The sequence below is a fragment of the Erythrolamprus reginae genome, chromosome 5, assembly GCF_031021105.1.
Source record: "Erythrolamprus reginae isolate rEryReg1 chromosome 5, rEryReg1.hap1, whole genome shotgun sequence".
Taxonomy (NCBI): domain Eukaryota; kingdom Metazoa; phylum Chordata; class Lepidosauria; order Squamata; family Dipsadidae; genus Erythrolamprus; species Erythrolamprus reginae.
Window position 1 is genome coordinate 76,632,093 of NC_091954.1, and position 23,746 is coordinate 76,655,838.

Below are 23,746 nucleotides of genomic sequence, written 5' to 3' on the forward strand. Positions count from 1 at the left end.
TAAAAAGCCATTCTGAAAATCGCCCTCTTCATATATTGATGACTTCTGCAGTTTCTTATTGTAGTCCATTGCCTCAGATTTTTCTAATGGTAGTTATTTTTTATGCATGCAGTGTTTTCATGTTGTTAATGAAGAATCATACAGGTGCATACATCATCTTGATTTAAGACCATAACGGAATCTGCCCATCACAATCACAAATGGGTAACCCATAAGGCTGGCCTGATTTAAGAACATTTTTGTGGCAGTTGTTAAGCAACTTAAATCTTCGGATAGGGGCAGCATACAAATCTAATAAATAATAAATAATAATAATAATAATAATAATAATAATAATAATAATAATAAACTGCCATGGTGATAAAATAGCCATTGTGGTGATAAAGCATACCAATGGTTCACTACGGGCCAGTTTAGCCAAAAGCCAGAAATAAATTCTGGTTTTCAGAAAACCTATTGTAAACCACAGTTACTCGATGGTGGGATGTAGCAAACAGACATAAATGTCGGCCAGATAACAAGCACCCTGCATGTAAATATGTGACTATAGGGGTAACCAGCTGTGGAAGCTTTGGAACAAGATCTTAAGTACCGGTACATCCAGGGAGGTCTTGAAGGCATTGCTAAGTAAATCAAGGACTATTTACTTTATTAGATTTTTATCTGGCCTTTATTACTGTATAGGTAACTGAAGGCAGTGAACATAAATAAACACCCCTTCTTTCTCCTATTTTTCCCACAACAATCCTGTGAGGTGGGCTGGGCTGAGAGAGAGTCACCTAGCTGGCTTTTATGCCTCTGGTGGGAGAAGAACTCATAGACTTCTTGTTTCTAGGACAGCACCTTAACATTATATCAATCTAAGTTGCTACATAATCACCAAATATTTGGTTTATATGGATTGTTAAACTTGATCACATATTAAATTGTATGAAATAATAAGACTTTATTGCATCATCACCTCAATTCTATTTCTTCTTCTTGATTCCTCTTTCTTAAAGATTATTTCTCTCTAGCACTTCTGACAAGTTTATCAAGGTTGTTCATCACCACCCCACCGCCAGTCATTCCTAGAACAGATACTTTCTGATATAGTGAAATGAAGTTTCAGAATAAGGATCTACAGAAGTAGGAGCCACATGCAGAAGCCTCATATTCTTTTCTTGTGATACTGTAGATTGTGTTGTATATGTGTATAAAAATGTGATTTTATTTTCCAGGATAAACGTGCAGTAGAGAGGCTTGAGTTGGAGAAAGTATACCATCCTTTTATTGCTGGTCCTTTCAACAAGCTAGTGAGTGAAATCATGCAGGAGACTGGGACACGTATAAATATCCCACCACCCAGCGTCAACAGAACTGAGATAGTCTTCACTGGAGAGAAGGAGCAGCTGGCCCAAGCAGTGGCTCGTGTTAAAAAGATCTACGAGGAGAAGGTAACGTCTTTTCATGCGGGTCTGTATAAAGCTGTATCTTTCATTTTAATTAACTTCAAACACTCGTATTACGAGTGAGAACATGGGACTATTCCTTTCTTCCAATACAATAGTTGGTACACTCATACACAAGAAATAACAGTGCAGAGATCATGATAGTGGTGTAAAGGAGACTAGCTCTTGCATCACAATTGCAGAAATAAGTAACGGAGGGGGATGTGATGAACTATAGCTTGGGGTTTGACTTCCAATTCAAAATGGCCAATGCAACCACCAAAAAATAAGCTTTCTAAAGTAAAAAGAGTCCAAACTTTTTGGTCTGCCTGTTCTGACATGACTGATCACAAACCTGCAGTTCTAGCAAACACAATGCAGTTCCACCATCAAATAAACCATGACTTCCTGTGATAAACTACAGCTTTTCACTTGTAAATCATATATAAAACAAAGGTTTGAAGGGTACCTAAGCAGGGGTGGGTTCATAACAGTGCGCGAGGGTGTGCTGTTCCAGTAGCAGTCCACAGATTGCACAATTTGCGCACAACCACTCTGGTGTCTTTGCAGGTCCGTCAGGCGGTGCCGTCTCTCTTTTTTTGAATTTTTGCCCCTTTTTTGCTTCCTGCACATGTGTGGAAGCAAAATCTTGTGAGGAGACGCTTGCATGCACGAAATTTCGGTATTTTTTTGCTTCTGTGCATGGAACCTGCCCCTGTACCTCAGGGGTAAAATGCTCCCTGTTCGCTTGTGCATGTCAATCGTCCCGGTTGTGAAGGGAGCACGAGGCTATGCTTGGACAACGCCGTTTGGGTTCTTTTAACCTTTCTGTGCATGCACAAAGGGTAAAAGAACTCAAACCCCTATGATACCTGCCCTTTTTGGAGCCAATTTGGGCAAATTTATTTCTCTGCTCTTTAATCTGTAGTACTCTTACTTCAAAGCCTTTTCAAGTAACTTGTCATTTCCTGACTGATATTTCCCCTCAGAAAAAGAAGACTACCACCATTGCTGTGGAGGTGAAGAAGTCCCAGCACAAGTATGTCATCGGCCCCAAAGGGAACTCCCTGCAGGAGATCTTGGAAAAAACTGGAGTCTCGGTTGAAATCCCCCCCACTGATAGCAGCTCAGAGACTGTGATACTGCGTGGTGAACCTGAAAAGCTTGGACAGGCATTGACTGAAGTTTATGCCAAGGTATTGAGAGTGCCATTCAGCAAGACCTTTCTTTTATGGACAATTGATTGACATTTGACTAGACTTTTATTAAAAAAAATAATTTCTAACCTATAAATTTTCAGAATACAAATAATCTGTTCAGAAATAAGATTTCCCCGAGCCCTATACAAAATATGGGATAGTCATCAAAATCAATTGTGTGATCAGTTGCCTGTGGTTTACGTAGCAGTCTACTTTGCCTGTGAAGATATCAGCCACAATTGCCAGCAAACTGTCAGGAAACCTGCTTTTAATAATGGGTTTTTTAGTGTTTTTTAAATTATTAGATTTGTTCTTGCATTGTCTTTGTTATTGTTGTGAGCCGCCCCGAGTCTACGGAGAGGGGTGGCATACAAATCTAATAAATAATAAATAATAATAATAAACGTTTTCTCTAATCTAGACCGTAGTCAATAAAGCCTGAAGCCTAATACTGGCCAGTTGTATGATAATTTTATTATTGTGACATATGAAGGCTAGAGCATCATGTTTGGAGTGAATTTCAGAAATCAAGAGCATTGGATTGGGAAATAAATTGTCGATATCAGTATCAGTTGGTATAAATATGTAATGGAATGATAAATTTCTTCATAAAGCCAATGTCTTTTATAGGCGAACAGTTTCACAGTCTCCTCTGTCTCGGCCCCCTCTTGGCTTCATCGTTTCATCATTGGCAAGAAGGGGCAAAACTTGGCCAAAATCACACAACAAATGCCAAAGGTATGAGTTCATAAATGTGGATTCTTACTTTATCATCGAATTTGAGTAATCTCTGGAAGTAGTAGTTTAAGAAGTGTACGTACATCTACTTTGTACAGCTGATAACAGATGTATTGAGAAAATACTTGACAAAGTGTTCACTCCCAAGAGAATAGCGAAAAATAAGTTGAACTGCAAAGTTTTTCCAAACATTTGGAAAAAATTGTGGGTAGGTGCGAAACACAACTTTAAGTTGTCTGATGTGAACAGTAGAGAATAAAAGTTGACAAGACAGTAAATGAGAAAATAAGTTGTATAGTTTTAATAAAGATAGAAACACTTAAGCATTCTAAAAATCAGAGCACTTCATCAAGACCAAATTGAAGTTAATAAAATGGCAGTTAAAACAAGCCGCTTTCATTGAAAAGTGTGAACTTTTTAGCCAATAGGGACATTGTAATTTGGGAGAGCATTCCCCAGAGAGGGTGACAGGACTAGGAAAGTTCTATTCCAGATGGTTTCTCATTTCTTCTTTGAAAGCATAAGTATGTAAATGGGATCTTTGTGCTTTAACTTTTGGTAGTTGCTTAAATTTCATTTTTCAATTGGTGTCTACATACTATTTTGATTGAAAGGCTATTTGAGTCGCCATCTTTAAAATGACAGTAGAAGCTTTTAGATGTTTCTGGTTGCACATTAGGAGAAACAAAAAGCACATGTTAATTTATTTACTATTAACTGATTTCTTATTCATTCTGATGCTGAATCGCATCTATTTTTTAAAGGTTCATATAGAATTCACTGAAGGGGAAGATAAAATCACTCTGGAAGGACCCACAGAAGATGTGAACGTGGCTCAAGACCAGATTGAGATCATGGTCAAAGATCTGGTGAGTTGAGAAGCCACAACATCTAGATTTATCAAGTGGAAAATAGTAAAAGTTATCGGTAAAACGTGAAAACAGTTACTCCTCTTAGGATAAAAATGTTATTTTGGATATTGTAGCAAAGTAAAATCACTTTGTTCAGTGGGATTTTCAGCTAGTGGTATATGTGCTTATGATTGCAGCCCTAGAGACAAAAAGTAACAATCTTTTTAGTGCATGGGTGAAAGGAGGGTTAAAAGGGCTGTATGAGAACAAGTTCTGAATAAGCAAAGTAGCTCAAAAGATATACTGTAGTATGTACTCATGCTTGAATTAATTTAGCTGAACATATGGATTTAATTATGATTACTTAACTATATAGGTTGATATAACTGCCATATTTCTTTTGGAATAGAGACTTAGTTTTGATTAAATTCTGATTTTGCAGATTAATCGGATGGATTATGCAGAAATCAACATAGATCACAAGTTCCATAGACACCTCATTGGAAAGAGCGGAGCCAATAGTGAGTTAAATGTTATTTAGGTCTCTAGAAGTGAACTGTCCTATATAATTAATTATATATTCGGCAACTGTAACGGGGGTCCTTTATAAAGCAATCATTTGTAATTATAATAATTTGATATAGAGCATAAACGCTTTGGAAAAAGATATTTTAGAAACATCTTTCTTCCCTCTTGCATCTCTGTTATTTTCTTCTGTTAAACAGTACTTTTTCAATAGTCTTTAAAAACCTCCATATTTATTAAATTTCAAATTCTGCTCTTCTGTCTTATTCTCTATGAATAGATATTGCCTTAGAACAATAGTAACCCTTAAAAACATCCCTTGTTCTAAAACCCAGAAATCTTGGGTGTAGCATTTTTGCAATACAAAGTGGTACTTTTAACTTTTGCTTAATTTGCAGTCAACAGAATTAAGGATCAGTATAAAGTATCTGTGCGGATCCCTCCAGACAACGAGAAAAGCAATCTCATCAGAATAGAAGGAGACCCTCAGGGAGTTCAAGAGGCCAAGAGAGAGCTGTTGGATCTTGCATCACGTATGGTGAGAAGGAAGAGAAAGTTCATGAACATTGAGGATTTTTGTTAGTTGATTTTTGTTGAAGGCTTTGAGGAATCTGGCAAGGAAATATCTCTGAAACAAGGACCCAGTAGGTCATGGGCTGGCTACTTATATTAAAAGTTTGCAAAATAGGGTTCTGTTCAGCCAAGGGTTTACTGTGCTTTGGTTAATTGATAGGTCAAATAAACCCTACTTTGTGAATAGTCGATGATATGTATTTTCTTCTAGTAGTATTACTCAGTTTTCTTTCTGTCACCACTCTCTAGGAAAATGAACGCACAAAAGACTTGATCATTGATCAGAAATTTCATAGAACCATCATTGGACAGAAAGGTGAAAGAATTCGGGACACCCGGGATAAATTTCCAGAGGTACAAAAATTATACACATGTATATTTATATATAATTATTGATTTTGTTTTTAAAAATATACCCATACATCACTGTTCCCTGAAAGCTGCGCGCGTGCGCGCCCCCCCAAAATACCCCGCGTGTGCCCTTTTCCATGGGCGCGCGCTCCCCATCCCCCTGCCAGCCCGCAGGAGGGGCGGGGGCGGGGAGGTGCGGCAGTAGGAGGAAATGGAGCCGCGGCCGCCCCTGCCTCCCCACGGTGCCTCCGGCCAAACGCGGCCCTGGCTTCTCCGCCCTGCCCCCCGCCCGATCCGCCTCTTCTCCTCTGCCGCCTCCTGCCATGGGGCGCGATTTCTCTCGCGGCGGTGGCGGCTGCGGGACGAAAGCGCTGCCAGCTAGGGGGCTGTGAGAGAGGGCTTTCTCTGCGGGCTTCGGGAATGCCCGCCCCGCCCCTCTCGCAGCCCCTTCACTGGGAGCGCTTTCGTCCCAGACTTCCAGCAAGGGGGCTGCAGTAGAGGCAGGGCAGGTGTTCCCGAAGCGCTCGGAGAAAGCGCTCTCGGAGTCGCAGCCCCCTCGCCGTCGGTGCCTCAGTTCCGGAGCTCCGCCTCACAGCTGATCACATTCTGCACATTCACACACAGTTTGCACATTCACACACACGAAGCAGCAGTAATGGAATTTAGAACCCATCACTGCATTATACACATTTTTAAAAAATAAAAATGTATACGCACATGCATATACAAATATGTATGTAAATGCTTGTTTTGTTACTCGTAACTTGATTCTATAAGGTTCATTAATAGTGGCAGAAACCATCATACCTGTCATTTAGTCTGTTATTTGGCCTATAGGCTGAATTGATTTTTTACAGTTTTTTAAAAAAAAAAATTGTTTCTTTTACATCCAGTCTGAATCTATCAGATCTGAATGATGTCATTTATAGCTATAAACAGCACAGAGCTACAAGAACCACAGAAAAGCAGGTTGACTTATGGATTCCACAATTCTGAAATAGTCTCTGAAATGTCACAAATGAATAAATAAATGCAGTTGTCTATACAACTGAAACATTAAAATTGAGCTTTCTTGCAGGTTATTATCAACTTTCCAGATCCATCACATAAGAGTGATATTGTCCAACTTAGAGGACCCAAGAATGAGGTGGAAAAATGCACAAAGTACATGCAGAAAATGGTGGCAGATTTGGTAAGTGATTTTTACTTTTGTCCCCTCTGTAACTGCATCAGAGCCGTGGCTAACCTTAAGAAATCAATATTTTTAAAAGAATTAGAGATACTTTGCTATCTTTTATAACATTTATGGCTTAGATTTATTGATATGTTTGAGAACAAGGCTGATCAACCACTGATATATAGAAGATTATCGTTTCTATTGTACCTAACGTAGAGTTTACATTTCGGTCTAAGGGCTAATAGCTATTGCTTGTTTTATCCTACATGAGTATGCCCAGTTCCAATCATCTATGCCAATTTGCTACACAACATTTTATATGGTAACTAGGGTATGCTTTAAATATGAAGACATCAATAAGTGATTTCTTTAACTATCTTTATTCTGCTATTAGTGCATTTTAGTGAGTTTGGATGTGAAAGGAGAAATAATTTTTTTCTTCTCTTCAGTCACATTATATATGATTTATCTTTCATACCTTCACAAAAAGAAAAAATAAAGAAAGAAGAAGCAGCTCCCCAAACATTATATAATAAATTGCTCATTCTAATTTTTGAGCATGTAATTATTTTTTGACACAAAGTATTATTGATCAATATTTAGTATTACATCAGAAGGGAGGCAGCTCATTAATGAAATATTTTTTTTTTTAATATATGGGATCACACTATATTTCCAACCTTAAAAAGTATAGTTTGCCCCTCCCATGTTTGATAGAACTATATACTGATGCTTTTCCAAGGTTTTCTAAAAGGATTTAAAAGTACATTAACATTTTAATCATATTGATTTTTTGAAACATCATACCAACAAACCTATGGACATTAAGGGGAAATAGTGGGACAAATTCTCGTGGGTTTTGTATCACTTCACCCATTTTACATTTCCAACATATTGAAACATTTTGTTAAACTTTAGTTTGTGCAGTAAATATACAAAAATAATCTTGTTGAATTTGTCTCATGTTCTTAATATTCTTTCTCCATTCTTTGCCATTGATTTCTACTATTTATTTTAGAATTTGATTAATTTTGTTGAAGGATAATTTATGAGAATTGTGATAATTACATAAAATATAAATGGAGTGGTATTTGTTTGTCCATGATTTATTGATCCTAACCTTTCTTTCTTAAAAGGTTGAAAATAGCTATTCTATTTCTGTTCCCATCTTCAAACAATTCCACAAGAACATCATTGGCAAAGGAGGTGCAAATATTAAAAAGGTAAGGTTACCTGAATTTTCTTTGAAATTATAGACTTTTCATTGCTCCAGATTATTGATATTATCTCCTACTGATAGGATTGGTGTATGACTTTTACAACAAGAAGTATATCATTTAGTTTAGAGTTTAGAAAATAAACTATGCTTGTCCTCTCCTCTTTAAAACATTCACTGTAGATCCGTGAAGAATGCAACACTAAGATAGATCTACCAGCAGAGAACAGTAATTCGGAAACAATTGTCATCACAGGAAAACGAGCCAATTGTGAAGCTGCTCGCCATCGGATTCTCTCCATCCAGAAAGAATTGGTAGGAGAAACGAGGGTTAAGGGGTATAGTTATAGGTAGTTGTTGACTTATGACTGTGATGGAATTTTCCCCTTCATGGTTGTATGTTACAATTGAAACATCTCACCTAATGACCTGCCATTCTTGCTTTTCCCAGTACAGTTGTTAAACAAACATGGTGGTCATTAAGTGAATCATGGGGTGCCTTGAGGTGAGGGAGACCTTTGGAGCCTAATGCAGGCCCAGGGCCACCTACTCTGAGCCTCCCAAGACTTCCCCCACTCCCAAGGCACTCAGTGCTCTGCTTTCTGTCCCTTTGGATCCCTCCAGGCTTGTACAAGGCGCTCTTTTTCAAGGAGGCTCCACAAGCTCCACAACACATATGGGTTGTGTGAGAGAGCAAACATATTTGTAAAATGTTTTTGAAGCACTGAATTTCAGTTACCATTTTTCTCTCTGTTCTGCAGATCCTTGGTACTCTCTGAGCTTGGTTGTTTTCTTGTAGATGTTTCAGTATGACTACGTAAAATCATTAGTGCTAGTAGGAAGTAGGGGTTTGCTCTCAATTTATATTCTAGTGGCTTGCCATGTCATATTGGTTGGAGTGGTCTTGGTGGGGTTTTTTTGGTTGGGCTGTGTACTGACAGCTTGTTTGGCAGTTGATTGATTGGGTATTGTTTACTTCTTGATTGTTGGTCTGGTGCTAATCTGTTGTTAATTGCTGGTGGGGAGGTGTTTTGACCTTTTTGTTCTCTTTTTGACTTATTGATTGTCTCTTTTGCACAGTATGTAGATGTTGTTTATGTCTATGTGACTCTTAATAGCCAATTTGTCAGAGTACCAGGCTTTCGGGAATTATCTAGCATTTTTGGACTCTTTTAGATGTTCACAGTTTACCAGTTGGAACTATGGTTAACTCTATCCATATATTGTGAAATTAAAGAGTTTTCATCAAAACGTCTGGCAGTTTTGAGAGCAAACTCACTCCCTACTACTGCTGATGATGTTACATAGTTTGGGTAATGAAATCTCTGCAAGAGAACGACTAAGCTCAGAGAACACCAAGGAATCTCATTTCAGTCCTGAGCTACAAATACTCTCCTTTAGCAGTCCTATGGGGTTTATTTCTACATATTTTATAGGCAGTTGGAAAAAGATCAACACAGACTATTTTGTACAGGTAGTCCTTGAGATGATGGCAGTTGGGACCAGAATTGCAGTTGTACAGCGCAACATCAGATAACCATATGGCTTAATGAAGGCAACCCCTGTAGATTGCAATCATGTAACAATTGTTTTAAGTGTGATTGTGCGATCACGGAGATGCTGGGACCACCAAAACCTCAACAACCAGTTCTTGTAAAGCACTATTGTAATTTTGAATTGCCCCTGAATTGAATGATCAATAATCAAGAACTATATATTGCTCATTATACAGTGAACTGAACACTAAACTAGATTTAACATGAATTTAAAAATTCAGTATGTTTTATCTTTCCATTAGTTAGTTAGTTAGTTTTGTTGTGAAAAGTAGAATTTAGTAGAATTGGCACAAGATAGTAATGCTGCCTAATACAGTTTGGGAATGTTAGTTACAATTTGGCTTATATCTCAATCACGATCAGTTCTAAGTAAAAATGAATTAGAAACTTCTTAAATTCATTCTCAGAGGGAAGGTACTCTTTATACTTTCCAAATATTTTTATGTATGAGGGAGATTTTTAAAAATAATTCTCTTTCTAGGCTAATATCACAGAGGTGGAAGTCTCCATCCCTTCCAAACTACACAACTCACTCATTGGTGCCAAAGGTCGTTTTATCCGCTCCATCATGGAAGAATGTGGTGGGGTCCATATTCACTTCCCCACTGAAGGCTCAGGTAGTGATACAGTAACTATCAGGGGTCCTGCTCAGGATGTTGACAAGGCAAAGAAACAACTCCTACAGTTGGCAGAAGAAAAGGTGATAATATGAATTTGAAAAAATAGATGCACATACAGTGGTACCTCATCATACGAACTTAATTGGTTCCGGGACGAGGTTCTTAAGGTGAAAAGTTTGTAAGACGAAACAATGTTTCCCATAGGAATCAATGGAAAAGCGATTAATGCGTGCAAGCCCAAAATTCACCCCTTTTGCCTCGAAACCCCACCTCTGGACCTCTGTGTTTTTGCGATGCTGCGATTTCACTGAGGCTCCCCTCGCTGGGAAACCCCACCTCCGGAATTCTGTTGCTAGCGAAGCACCCGTTTTTGCACTGCTGGGATTCCCCTGCAGCATCACAAAAACACGGAAGTCCGGAGGTGGGGTTTCCCATGGAGGGGAGCCTCAGTGGAATCCCAGCAGCGCAAAAATGGGTGCTTCGCTGGCAACGGAAGTCCGGAGGCGGGGCATCCCAGCGGCGGCGGTGGGTTTGTAAGGTGAAAATAGTTTGTAAGAAGAGGCAAAAAAATCTTAAACCCCGGGTTTGTATCTCGAAAAGTTTGTATGACGAGGTGTTTGTAAGATGAGGTATCACTGTATATATTTTCTATCTTTCTTTAAAGAATGTGGCTTGATTTATTTGTTTTAAAGCCTGCCTCGCTTTTTAATCTGATTGGCTGCTACATAAGTCTTAATTGCTTAAAATAAACTATGTATCAAAAGCAGACATAGTCTTTTTAATAATAGATCAAAGCTGTAAATAATCTGAAAATTGTTGCCTACTAGATTTCAGATATCTGTATTTTTGCTTGTCCCCATTCTTCCCTACGATTGTCTCTTTATTGTGATGCTATAATTCTACAGGGCGTCATTTTATGTCATATTTCTATTAAAAACTTGAAGTCTTAATAACATTTGAAATGTGACCATTGTAATATTTCCTGAAACTATTTAATCCTGCTATTTTGTTTCCTCAAGATAATAACCAGTCATGATGTGAAATTTTAAAAATGCCAAAAAGCCATTTCTTTTCAGGAACTCAAACCATATTTATTTGGCATTCTTACTATTCTCCTTTAATTTCAATTTCATTTGTCTATATCTGTCTCTGTATCGCCCAAGGTGGTTATCATAAAAAAATTTCATTGTATAATAAATTGAGTACATTGGGTTGAAAAAAAGAACTTTACCCAAGGTCATAAATAAACTGAGGTTCACAGCTGAACAGGTTTTCCCAATCCAAGTCCAGTTTAATGTTTTTCTTACCAGCTTATTAAGAAAAGCTGAAACTCAGTATACAGTGATCCCTCGAGTTTCGCGATCTCGAGCTTCGCGAAACGCTATATCGCGATTTTTAAAAAAATATTAATTAAAAAAAAACCACTTCCGGGTTTGGCTTCGGGAGTCAGCTGGGAAGTGGCGCGGCTGTTTTAAAAGGTCGCAGCCGGCCTGGGGGGCTTCCCAGCACCCCCCCGAACCCCCAACCCGGGTTCGGGGGGGTGCTGGGAAGCCCCCCAGGCCGGCTGCGACCTTTTAAAACAGCCGCGCCGCTTCCCAGCTGAGTCCTGAAGCCAAACGCCAAAGGCGAACTTCCGCATTTGGCTTCAGGACTCAGCTGGGAAGCGGCGCGGCTGTTTTAAAAGGTCGCAGCTGGCCTGGGGGGCTTCCCAGCACCCCCCCGAGCCCCCAACCTGGGTCTTCCCGGCCGCCCACGCAAAGGGGAAACCCTGGCTCCTCACTGATGCCCGCCGCTCGCCCGCCCGCGAGCAAGAGGGGGAAGACCCAGGGAAGGTTCCTTCGGCCGCCCAGCAGCTGATCTGCTCGGTAGCGCAGCAGCAGCGAGGAGCCGAATCAGGGTTTCCCCTTTGCGTGGGCGGCGGGGAACGCAAACTCCACCATCTACGCATGCGCGGCCATAGAAAAAAAGGGTGCGCATGCGTAGATGGTGTTTTTACTTCCGCAACCCTACATCGCAAAAAATCGATTATCGCGAGGGGTCTTGGAACGGAACCCTCGCGATAATAGAGGGATCACTGTATTATGCTTCACAGGGAAAGCTTCTGAGTTTTATAGCTAATTTCCTGATAGGCAGAGAAAAAATCTAGAGTCTTGTTGCCTGTCTCTTTGTAGACAGTACTGAATTACAAAGTTCACTGGCAACTTTTTGTATTCCATGATAATTCTGTGATTCTTTGAAAACTGATAATGCATACAAACTTCTGAAGTAGCCTTGGTCTGAGTGGATGAATGTTTTTGAAAGTCCAAAGAAATTCACTCAAGGAAAATGAAACAATGGAAACATAATTTAATTTTTGCAAGATTTATACACATAGTTTGCACGTAATTCAGTTTGGCTCTTCTAGCATATAGATCTATTCTTGTAGATGTTTCCCTTGAATATTTTAAAACAAGATTTTTTACTCTTATTCAAACCGGTTGCTAGGCTTCACAAACTTGTAGGCTTGTTCATTTCTTTTCCTTCCTTCCTTCCTTCCTTCCTTCCTTCCTTCCTTCCTTTTTTGATGAAAAAACAAAGGGATTTGGACAAATAGCTTCCATTTTTGTCTTCGGGACCGCCTCCTGCCGCACGAATCCCAGCGACCGGTTAGGTCCCACAGCGTCAGCCTTCTTAGGGTCCCGTCGACTAAACAATGCCGTCTGGCGGGACCCAGGGGAAGAGCCTTCTCTGTGGGGCCCCCGACCCTCTGGAAACAGCTCCCCCCTGAGATTAGGATTGCTCCCACCCTCCCTGCCTTTCGTAAACTCCTTAAGACCCACCTCTGCCGTCAGGCATGGGGGAACTAAAACATCTCCCCCTTGCCCATGTTGTTTTGCCATTTGATTGATTGACTGTGTGCCTGTTTTTTTATATATATTGGGACTCTTTTATGAATTTATGAATTTTAAATTGTAATTAGATTGGTGGGCATTAGATTTGTTATTATGTACTGTTTTTTATTATTGTTGTGAGCCGCCCCGAGTTTGCGGAGAGGGGCGGCATATAAATCCAATAAATCTAATCTAATCTAATCTTCCATGTAGCAAACCAAGAGTTATACTGTGGACTTGCGGGCCAAACCAGAATATCATAAGTTCCTGATTGGCAAAGGTGGTGGCAATATTCGCAAAGTGCGGGATAATACTGGTGCTCGGATTATCTTTCCTACTTCAGAGGACAAAGATCAGGAACTGATTACTATCATGGGAACAGAAGAAGCTGTCAAGGAAGCCCAGAAAGAACTGGAGGTGCTCATTAAGAACCTGGTAAGGAGACAATCTTAATTTTCTCATTTATATAGTAATTGCATTTTCACATTCACATACGTTTAAAAACACTATTGTTACATACAACAACTATATGTCTTATGTGTCTATAGGATAATGTAGTTGAAGATTCCATGATTGTGGATCCAAAGCATCATCGCTACTTTGTCATTCGGAAAGGGCAGGTACTGAGGATCATTGCAGAGGAGTATGGGGGTGTGATGGTCAGTTTCCCACGCCCCGGTACACAAAGTGACAAAGTTACTCTTAAAGGAGCAAAGGATTGTGTGGAAGCAGCAAAGAAACGTATCCTGGAAATAATTGATGATTTGGTAAGTATTCATCTTTAATAGATCAAAGAAAATAAAGACAATGTATGGTTCTTATTTTTTATGCCCTTAGTTTATGTTATTGCACAGAAGAAAAAAAGCTGGGTTCATTTTCTTTGTGCCTAAGTAATCTTACATGTGTAAGGTATATACATGTGATTGGGGAAGAACTCTTTTTCAGACCACATTTATTTTACCCTTGGAGTCATCCTATGTCTTAATAATTCCAGCCCATTTAGTGATTCTGCTAATTCATGTTGTCTTTCTGCATGTGAGTTTCTTAAATGTTGGAAATAACATGATAGTTTTACAAAAAGTACATCTTTGTGAATGAGTGTTTTCTTTGCTTCATTAAACTTGTAAAAGGAAGAGAGAATTTATTAATACCAAAACACAGAATACCAAGCCGATTTAATAGGTCTACCTTGGTTTATGTCATTGGTTTATTTTGCATTTTTGAGATTTTTCCTTTGGAATTACATTTTCGAAAGCATAAACTAATCTGTAAATCATATTGTAAGACTTTCTTCTTTCATAGGAAGCCCAGGTGACAATAGAATGCACTATTCTTCAGAAATACCATCGTTCTATTATGGGCCCTAAAGGTTCTAGGATCCAACAGATTACTCGTGACTATGGTGTTCAGATCAAATTTCCAGACCGAGAGGAAAGTACAGGTACAGTAACTCACAAGTTTGCCCTTAGAAGGAATGCCTTTGGAACACTGACCACTATTATTCCATAATCCAATAAAAGTAACTTTTTAAAAAGATGGAAGGATGGATAGATGGATAACTGATAGATGATAGATAGATGGGTATTGACTATTCATGGACGTTTTCAGCAAAACTATTACCGTTAGATTTTATCAGTATGTATTATTCCATGTGTTATCAAGGGGTGGCCTAAAAACAGTATTGCTGTGTAAAGAACTGGAATAACTGGTTATTCTAAGTATGAATAATATTGCAAACCTTCAGTGCTTCCTTGCCTCATAAAATTCTGGCCTTCTGGTAGACATTGCGATCTATTAGAATAGATAGATCAAATTCTTTATTGGCCAAGTGTGGACACACAAGGAATTTGTCTTAGTGCATATGCTCTCAGTGTACATAAAAGAAAAAATTCATTAAATATCTATTGATATTGTTCCGTTACATGCCAGGAATTAACTTTATTATGTATGCATAGGTTGTGAATAAAATTAGGGAGTTTTTCATACTGAAAGCTTGACAGACTTTGAACTGCTTATTCTTGTATTAAAGAAGAGGGTGCTTGCTGAATAGATGAACAAGTTGAATTAATAGGAGTTTGGCAGTAGAATTTAAGAGGCAGGTCACTGGATAGATAATGCAAGAAACAGAAAATAAAATGTATGAAGATGATTATGAACACAGGCCCTAGTATATTTATATTCTTTTGTGGGACTGCACAGCATGGATAGAAAGCAAAGACAAACCCAATGCACTGCTTAAAAAAAAGTTTGGGTCAGGAAATAGTAATACTTCAAGTTGTAATAAAGGTTGGGAAGTTAATTGTCATGTTCTTTCCTAAACATTTTAAATATGTAAAAGAAAAGAGGAAAACAGGAAAAGAGGAAAAAAATAGGAAAAGAGGCGTTGGCTTACCTGAATGGTCTTATTCTGTGCACTGTGGAAAGAGTCCAAACCCACCTTGGCTTCTGCGGTCCAGGATCGCTATGGCTCTTCTTGCACGTCCTCTATTTGTTGGTCACTCCACCTTGTTTTGAAATTGACACATCAAGAGCCAGTGGAGCAGAAAGGGCATGCTTCAATATAAAAACAACTCAGTCCCTTGGCAACCAACTGAAGTTCATCCGTACTTGGACTTTTCCCGCAGTGCACAGAGAAGACTGTTCAGGCAAGCTAATGCCTCTTATCTTGGTCCTCAAGGTTAGAAGCTGCTAGGCTTTCTCTTATTGATATTGTCTTTTCTTTGTAGCAGCCTCTTCTTCCTGTACTTGTTTTGCAAACGTCGTTCTGTTTTGTCTAGAAATTTCTTATCTTCCTTGATTAGTCTCAGAGTTGCCAGACATGCATCCAGGTCATCCACTTTCTCCTCCAGCAAGATAAGTTTGCATGTCATCACAGTACTTGTCTCATGTCACTGTGAAGACTGCTGTCCAGACTCTCCTAAAAGAAAAAAGAAAAAAGCGGATTAATTTGTTTTCACATCCCTTTAAGAATGTAGGTTGTTAATTAGAGCTGATGAAATAAAATCCAATTTCTCTAGAGTTGGTGATGACTTTCCATTTATTTCCCAGCATATCTAGGAATATGTAAACCATCTCAATGGGATCTCAAGATAATAGCTTGAATTATAAGACAGTATGGAATAACAAGAGCAGAATACTAAATCAATTTAAATTGGAAGAAGGGAGATTCTAATCAATATTTTAAATGCAATCGATATATAGTAACTGAAGTTATTATTTTTATTCCTATAAACACAGCTTCTGTTGCAGATGTGGTAGCGCATGAGAATGACAAAGAGAATAATGATGGGAAAGAGTACAAAGAAATAGATCCTGGCTCCCCAAAGAAATGTGATACTATCATAATCTCTGGTCGTCGAGAGAAATGCGAGGCAGCAAAAGAGGCCCTCCAGGTAAGTGAGATTGGATATCTGTATTATTTTAGAGGCCTCCCATATCTCAACACAGGCGTATAACCAGTTTTGTTTATAAACACTACAAAGTGATCTTCATATTAAATCTCAAGGGGCTATTGTGCAAGATGCCCTGTCTTCTGGAGACACTGTTTTATTGACAAGTACGTAGTGTGCGTTAACCACTTACAGAAGCACAATAGTCAATTAAATGGAAAGTGTAGTAAAATGACTTTTAATCAGTTGTGACTTAAATTATGGAATAAAAGCATTTGATAGCCCAGTTACCAATGATCCTTTCAGTATTTATTTGATGTTTTATGGTTTGAATTACACAGCCGTGATTTGGCAAACTTTTCTGTTGTGAAGGTCAGGCCAGAATCTCAGATATGCGCTGGCTGCTTGCCAGACATAGAATCAGTGGTTTCATGGGGGAGAGATTCTCTGTCATGTAGGTACAAAGATACTCCCCAACTTTCTCTCAACTAGGGAGCAAAGCTTTAAACAGTTTTAAAACAAAGAAATTCCAAAGGGGACAAAAGAACAGCATGCTTATCAAAATTAGCAAAGAAGTAAGATAGCAGTTTCCAGCTTCTGATTAAAGCAAACTCTTTCCAGGGAAGGAATCTCTATATAAATTGAAGTAGAAGAAGTAATTGTTTTAAAAGTCTTACCTTTATAAAATTGGGCGAAAGCTTACCTAAAAAACAGGTTAGGATTATTTTCTTCTTGTCTCTATATTTCCTAAGTATATTTTTTTGGCTGAGTATAAGACAAGCTGGCTCACTCAATCAAGAAATAGGGATGAGCACTGTGTTCTAGAATTGGACAAAACTGGACAGGGAAACTTTACCTTTTATAGGAAGCATTATTCATTTCATTTTATTTGTCTTTTAAATTTATTAGTTGTCTGGTTCCAGTGGAGTTGAACAATTAGTGTCATCTTATTCATCTTTACCAGAAACTGGGTAGAATGTTATTAATGTTATTAGAATCTTTTGTTTAGAATCTTTTGTTATCAAACACAAAAAAACAGGTCCACGCATAAAGGCACAAATTAACTGATTTATTGCTATGCACCGGAATCTACTGTATCAATAGTTAGCGCCTGGTTAGAGTTAGATAATGGTCATCACATTCAAGAGGGGTTAGACTTTGTTCTTTTGTAGCTGCATAAGGGCTGTAATCTGATCCCTTGTTTAACTGCTCTCCCTGGTTCTGCAAGTCTCTCCCATGGTTGTCCATATATTTAATTAATTAGATTTCAGAAAGACGATTATGCCGTTTGTAACAGACGCTGCATGTACTTTTGTAAATTTCTTAAAACGTTTTTTAAAAAGGTTTGAAATCCCTAGATATAAGCCAGCTGGTGATTATATCATATAATGTTGTAAGCCGCCCTGAGTCCTCAGAGAAGGGCAGCATATATGATCAATCAATCGATCAATCGATCAATAACCTTCCTTTTTAGCCTTTTAATTACTGGTTTAATTCATGTGCTTTTTGTCATAATTTACTTACTTGATATCATTTTAATGTTCATTTTCAGGCTTTGGTCCCAGTTACAATTGAAGTAGAAGTTCCCTTTGACCTTCATCGTTTTATCATTGGTCAGAAGGGTGTTGGAATTCGAAAAATGATGGATGAATTTGAGGTGAGTACAGGTAATCCTTGACTTATGACCACAATTGGGACTGGAACTAAGTCACTAAGCAGTGGAGTTGTTAAGTGAGCCACAGCCAATTTTACAACCTTTTTGGCTGCAGTCATTAGATGAATCTGGTTTCCAGCATTTTTATCAAGCCCTTGGAAAGGTGGTCAGTGGTGATCATATGATTCCTGCATGCTGCGAGCTTCATAAATACATGCCAGTTGCCTGAATTTTGATCATGTGACTGCAGGGATTCTGTGACAGTCATAAATGCAAAGCCCAGTTGAAAGCCCCTTTTTTCCAACTGTTGTAGCTTTGAACAGTTATTAAATAAACGGACATAAGTCTAGGACTACTTGTAAGGTCTTTGTTATATGTCTTCTTGGTTATGATAAACATGATCATAAAACATTTTATGATATAATATGAAATGTCAGAAAACATTTTCTTTGGTCAGCCTTTGATGTTTGATTGTACTATATAGTTCAACTTTGGAAGGAGGTACAGCTCTGACTATCTCTCCCATTGTTGAAGGCATTGAGGAATCTGGTAAGGAAATATCTCTGAAACAATGACCCAGAGGGTCATGGGATGTTTAACCATTAACCACAGACATGTGGTCATAGTGACCGCAACAATTTTCCAGTGACTGACTGACTAACTAACTAACTAATTATTTATTATTATATTTGTTTCTCAATTTGTAAAATGTGTTAATTTGATCAATAAATGAAAAAGGTAACTATCCAAAGTAAATTTAACAACATATCCCACCTATTATTTTCATAGATTAAGAAAATCATATAAGGAGTCATTATGACCTCATATCTGAAATAGCATAACCGAAATAGTATGTTTCTGGTTAAGGGCTAATTTTTAATAGTATTGTATTTACTTGGCAGATCCAACTCAATGGAATAATGACATTTTTGAAGGTTCAGGACGTCTGTAATAATGCTCATGTGATAAGATATCAATTTCTTATCTGCATTTGTTAGGTAAACATCCAAGTTCCTGCTCCTGATCTTCAATCTGATATCATCTCTATAAGTGGGCTTGCTGCTAATCTTGATCGTGCCAAAGCCAGACTTTTAGAGAGAGTGAAGGAACTGCAAGCTGAGCAAGAAGATCGGGTATGTATTGGACAATAATTATAGTGCTTTTATCAATGTCCTTCAGTTACTTGCCTTGTTTAAAGCTTTAAATATTAGTAAAATGCTTTAATTAAGGATGTTTCTATATAGAAAAATCTTAGCAGAAACCTTATGTAATGATATGTAGGAAAGACCTTGGGAGATGTAGGGGAAGAGATACTGCCTAGCAAATGGTTAGCTAAGAGATAAACTAGATTCTTTTCTGAAAAGCATAGCTCCTGCTCAAGAATAGATATTATTTGGATTTCAACATCAAATAATTTGACTACTAAAGTTTCTGTGGGTTCTAAAGGTTAAACTCTTTTTTGGGATCAAAATTATGTGATTTTGGTTTATTTAAGGTCAATCTAGTTCTTTTAGATGGATACTAAATGAAATATTGCTATAGAAAGAAGCAATAGTAGAAGATTGTAAAAATAAATTAAAATATTTTTTTTAAAGTAATTTAGATCAGGTTTAAGAAAATTTGGAATGCAAGTAAAACTTTTATTACATGTTAATGTACACGATATAAACTTGAAAAGAAGAGTCGAGGGGAAAAAAGCTATTTTGGATGAGATGAAGAGAAAAGATGAACTAAAGAAATTTCCAGTGAAGATACATATTTTGTTTACAGTGATGATCTATGTAAGAATAAATCTATGTAAGAGAAATGTAATTAAAATGAACTATTTAAAGCTAAAAAAAAAAGACTTTGTAAACAAACCAGAAAAGTTGGCATATGAATTACAAAAATAAATGGAAAAGAATGAGATATTGAAATTACAAGAGGATACTGTATTAATTGGCAACATGACTATACAAATTTTTCATCAATATTATCCCAACTTGTATAAAGAAACTGATATCTCTCTGGAGAAAATAGATGAATATCTAAAGAATTTACCAAGGATTACAGAGAGAGATTGTGAATGGACCTATAACAATAAGGGAAGTTTCTGAAGCTATATAAGAGATTAAACTAGGAAAGATATCTAGAACAGGTTCCTATCAGATTCTTATAAATGTTTTGACAATGAATGTTTACAACCTTTACAAAATATGATGAACTTACCTTACAGGGAGGGAAGATGCAGAGACCAATGTAGCACTAATACTCAAAGAGGGACAAGATTTAACAAAAAAACTATAGACCAATATCATTATTGACTGCATGACTTGCATGTCTGCAGGTTTTTCACGATTCAAGCTGATAGAATGAAAATATTTTTTTCCAAGAATGTATTCATAAGGATCAACATGACTTTTTACCTAAAAGACAATTAAAGGACAGTGTTAGAAATGCAGTAGCCATTTTGGAATAGTTGCTGTAACATAAAGCCAGTTTAGAAACATAGAAGACTGACGGCAGAAAAAGACCTCATGGTCCATCTAGTCTGCCTTTATACTATTTCCTGTATTTTATCTTACAATGGATATATGTTTATCCCAGGCATGTTTAAATTCAGTTACTGTGGATTTACCAACCACGTCTGCTGGAAGTTTGTTCCAAGGATCTACTACTCTTTCAGTGAAATAATATTTCCTCAGGTTGCTTTTGATCTTTCCCCCAACTAACTTCAGATTGTGTCCCCTTGTTCTTGTGTTCACTTTCCTATTAAAAACACTTCCCTCCTGGACCTTATTTAACCCTTTAACATATTTAAATGTTTCGATCATGTCCCCCCTTTTCCTTCTGTCCTCCAGACTATACAGATTGAGTTCATTAAGTCTTTCCTGATACGTTTTATGCTTAAGACCTTCCACCATTCTTGTAGCCCGTCTTTGGTGTGGTTAAGGCAATTTGAGCTGGTTTTTTTATTCAAGATTTTGGAAGATAGGAGTTTTGGAGATAAGTTTATAAAACGGATAAGTTCAATTTTATACTTCACAGAAAGCCCAAATATTTACTAATGAAGATCCGACAAAAAACCTTGTAAGGTACAGAAGAAGATAGAGATGCCTACTGTCTTCTCTCTTGTTTATTTTGGTTCTTGAAATAATGTTATGGGATTGTGGGATTAAATATTTTTTTAAAAAATGTATGGTTTTTTATAAGGCTTATGCGATTGATTTGGAGTTGCTTTTGGAAAATCCTTTAAGAAGAAGTGAAACATTAATGGGCATATTAAAAGAATTTGGTACATTAGCACAGTGTTTCCCAACCTTGGCAACTTGAAGATATTTGGACTTCAACTCCCAGAATTTCCCAGCCAGCATTTTCTGGCTGGGGAATTCTGGGAGTTGAAGTCCAAATATCTTCAAGTTGCCAAGGTTGGGAAACACTGCATTAGCAGGTTTACCTGATTTGAAATTGTATTTTGCAACTTGCTGTTTGGTTTGGATGAAAGAGTACACATTTCTGAGAAAATAGAAGATTCTTGGAATTAGACATACATGACCTGAATGGAAATTGTGGCCCAACAGAGTCAAGGCCAATGTGGATTTTAAAAATCATTACAGCATATTAGACATGCTGTATTGAGAATATGAAATGGATCCAGACACAAGTTGTCTTTAAAAATGTCTTTGTGGTTAATAGCATATGAAGGATGAAAAATAATAGACAAAGACAAATGGCTAATTTATTATGAGAGATTAGAATTTTACCAAGAGAAATGTAAAATGAAATCAAGATAAGATCTGGTAGCAGAGAGACATAATTATCAGTGCTTTTCTTATCTATAGTTATTAGAAAGATTTAAAGTTATGAATAAGACTGAGTTTGAAATAACTGTATACAAATGGTGAACATATAATTGAATTAAAATATGGGTTATAATATACAAATAGAATAATAGAAAATGTGGTTGAAAGGATTGAAATTTATGTTGTTTTATCATTGTAAAGATAATCTTTATAAAATTATATACTGTTGATATATGCCACCAGAGAGTTTACAAGATCAAATAATATACACTAATATTCAATTGAATAAAGTAATGGCAAAATCATTTTAAAATGAATACCTTTATCAATTCATTTTAAAGTTTAGTACAGCCAGATCTTTAAGATCACAGAGTTGATCTCCCTAGGGTCCCGTCGACCAAACAATGTCGGCTGGTGGGACCTAGGGGAAGATCCTTCTCTGTGGGTGCCCCAGCCCTCTGGAATCAGCTCCCCCCGGAGATTCATACTGCCCCCACCCTCCTTGCCTTTCGAAACAGTTTAAAAACTCATCTTTGTCGCCAGGCCTGGGGTTACTAGATCTTCCCCCTGACCAACAAATGTTTTTAGTATGATTTATTGAATGAATGTTAATGGAAGTTTTTTAAAATTAGAATTTTTAAAGGATTGTTTTTATGTATATTAATTGGATTGATTTACTACTGTCTCTTTGTATATGCTGTGAGCCGCCCCGAGTCCTTGGAGAGGGGCGGCATACAAATCCAATTAAACTTAAACTATTATAAATACAGCACAACCATGCAGTTCTCCTGTAGTACTCTGAAAATTGAAGCCATCATAGAAAAGGCCCAGGCTCTTATGATCCCCACTGCATTGGTTGCCGATCAATTTCCGGTCACAATTCAAAGTATTGGTTATGACCTATAAAGCCCTTCATGGCATTGGACCAGAATATCTCCGGGACCGCCTTCTGCCGCACGAATCCCAGCGACCGGTTAGGTCCCACAGAATTGGCCTTCTCCGGGTCCCGTTGACTAAGCAATGTCGTTTGGCGGGACTCAGGAGAAGAGCCTTCTCTGTGGCGGCCCCGACCCTCTGGGACCAGCTCCCCCCAGATATCAGAGTTGCCCCCACCCTCCTTGCCTTTCGCAAGCTCCTTAAAACCCACCTCTGTCGTCAGGCATGGGGGAATTGAAATTTTCCCTTCCCCCTAGGCTTATAGAATTTATACATGGTATGATTGTATGTATGATTGGTTCTTTAAATTGGGGTTTTTAAGATTATTTTTAATATTAGATTTGTTCACATTGTCTTTTTTATTGTTGTTAGCCTCCCCAAGTCTTCAGAGAGGGGCAGCATACAAATCTAATTAATTAATTAATTAAATAAATAAATATAAAAGTCTATTAAGAGTAACTATAAAAACAGAACCTCTATAGTTTGGAAGGATGTTCATATAGGTACAGACATATTATAGGTACAGACATATTGATAGTTCTCTTGTTAAATATCCATTGTACTGTATTTGTCAGAGTAGTAAAATTATTTGATTAGAGGCAGAAAATATTTAAAACCTAAATCTCTTATTTGTTCTAGGCTTTGCGAAACTTTAAGTTAACTGTTGCTGTGGACCCCAGATACCATCCTAAAATCATTGGCAGAAAAGGGGCAGTGATCACCCAAATCCGCACAGAACATGATGTAACTATACAGTTCCCAGACAAGGATGATGAATCTCAGGTGAAGAATGGGTGTGGAAGAAAGGATAGGAACCTGTCAAAAATTTTGGAGTGGATTTGTTTTGTTTAGCATATATTTGCGTTACCTGGTTTGTTC

General features: G+C 37.7%; 1 protein-coding gene across 3 annotated transcripts in view; it reads left to right on the forward strand.

Annotated features, from left to right (window-relative positions):
• Positions 1-23,746, forward strand: part of HDLBP (high density lipoprotein binding protein) — a 74,182-nt gene that overhangs the window by 44,959 nt on the left and 5,477 nt on the right. For all 3 annotated transcript variants that reach the window (XM_070753224.1, XM_070753225.1, XM_070753226.1), the window contains exons 7-24: positions 1,221-1,436; positions 2,420-2,626; positions 3,260-3,367; positions 4,132-4,236; positions 4,661-4,739; positions 5,142-5,281; positions 5,566-5,670; positions 6,746-6,859; positions 7,981-8,067; positions 8,244-8,375; positions 10,098-10,316; positions 13,320-13,541; positions 13,655-13,873; positions 14,409-14,547; positions 16,344-16,498; positions 18,048-18,152; positions 19,148-19,282; positions 23,507-23,650. In XM_070753224.1, the coding sequence (XP_070609325.1) occupies positions 1,221-1,436; positions 2,420-2,626; positions 3,260-3,367; positions 4,132-4,236; positions 4,661-4,739; positions 5,142-5,281; positions 5,566-5,670; positions 6,746-6,859; positions 7,981-8,067; positions 8,244-8,375; positions 10,098-10,316; positions 13,320-13,541; positions 13,655-13,873; positions 14,409-14,547; positions 16,344-16,498; positions 18,048-18,152; positions 19,148-19,282; positions 23,507-23,650 (2,631 nt within the window). The remainder of the gene's footprint in view (positions 1-1,220; positions 1,437-2,419; positions 2,627-3,259; positions 3,368-4,131; positions 4,237-4,660; positions 4,740-5,141; positions 5,282-5,565; positions 5,671-6,745; positions 6,860-7,980; positions 8,068-8,243; positions 8,376-10,097; positions 10,317-13,319; positions 13,542-13,654; positions 13,874-14,408; positions 14,548-16,343; positions 16,499-18,047; positions 18,153-19,147; positions 19,283-23,506; positions 23,651-23,746) is intronic.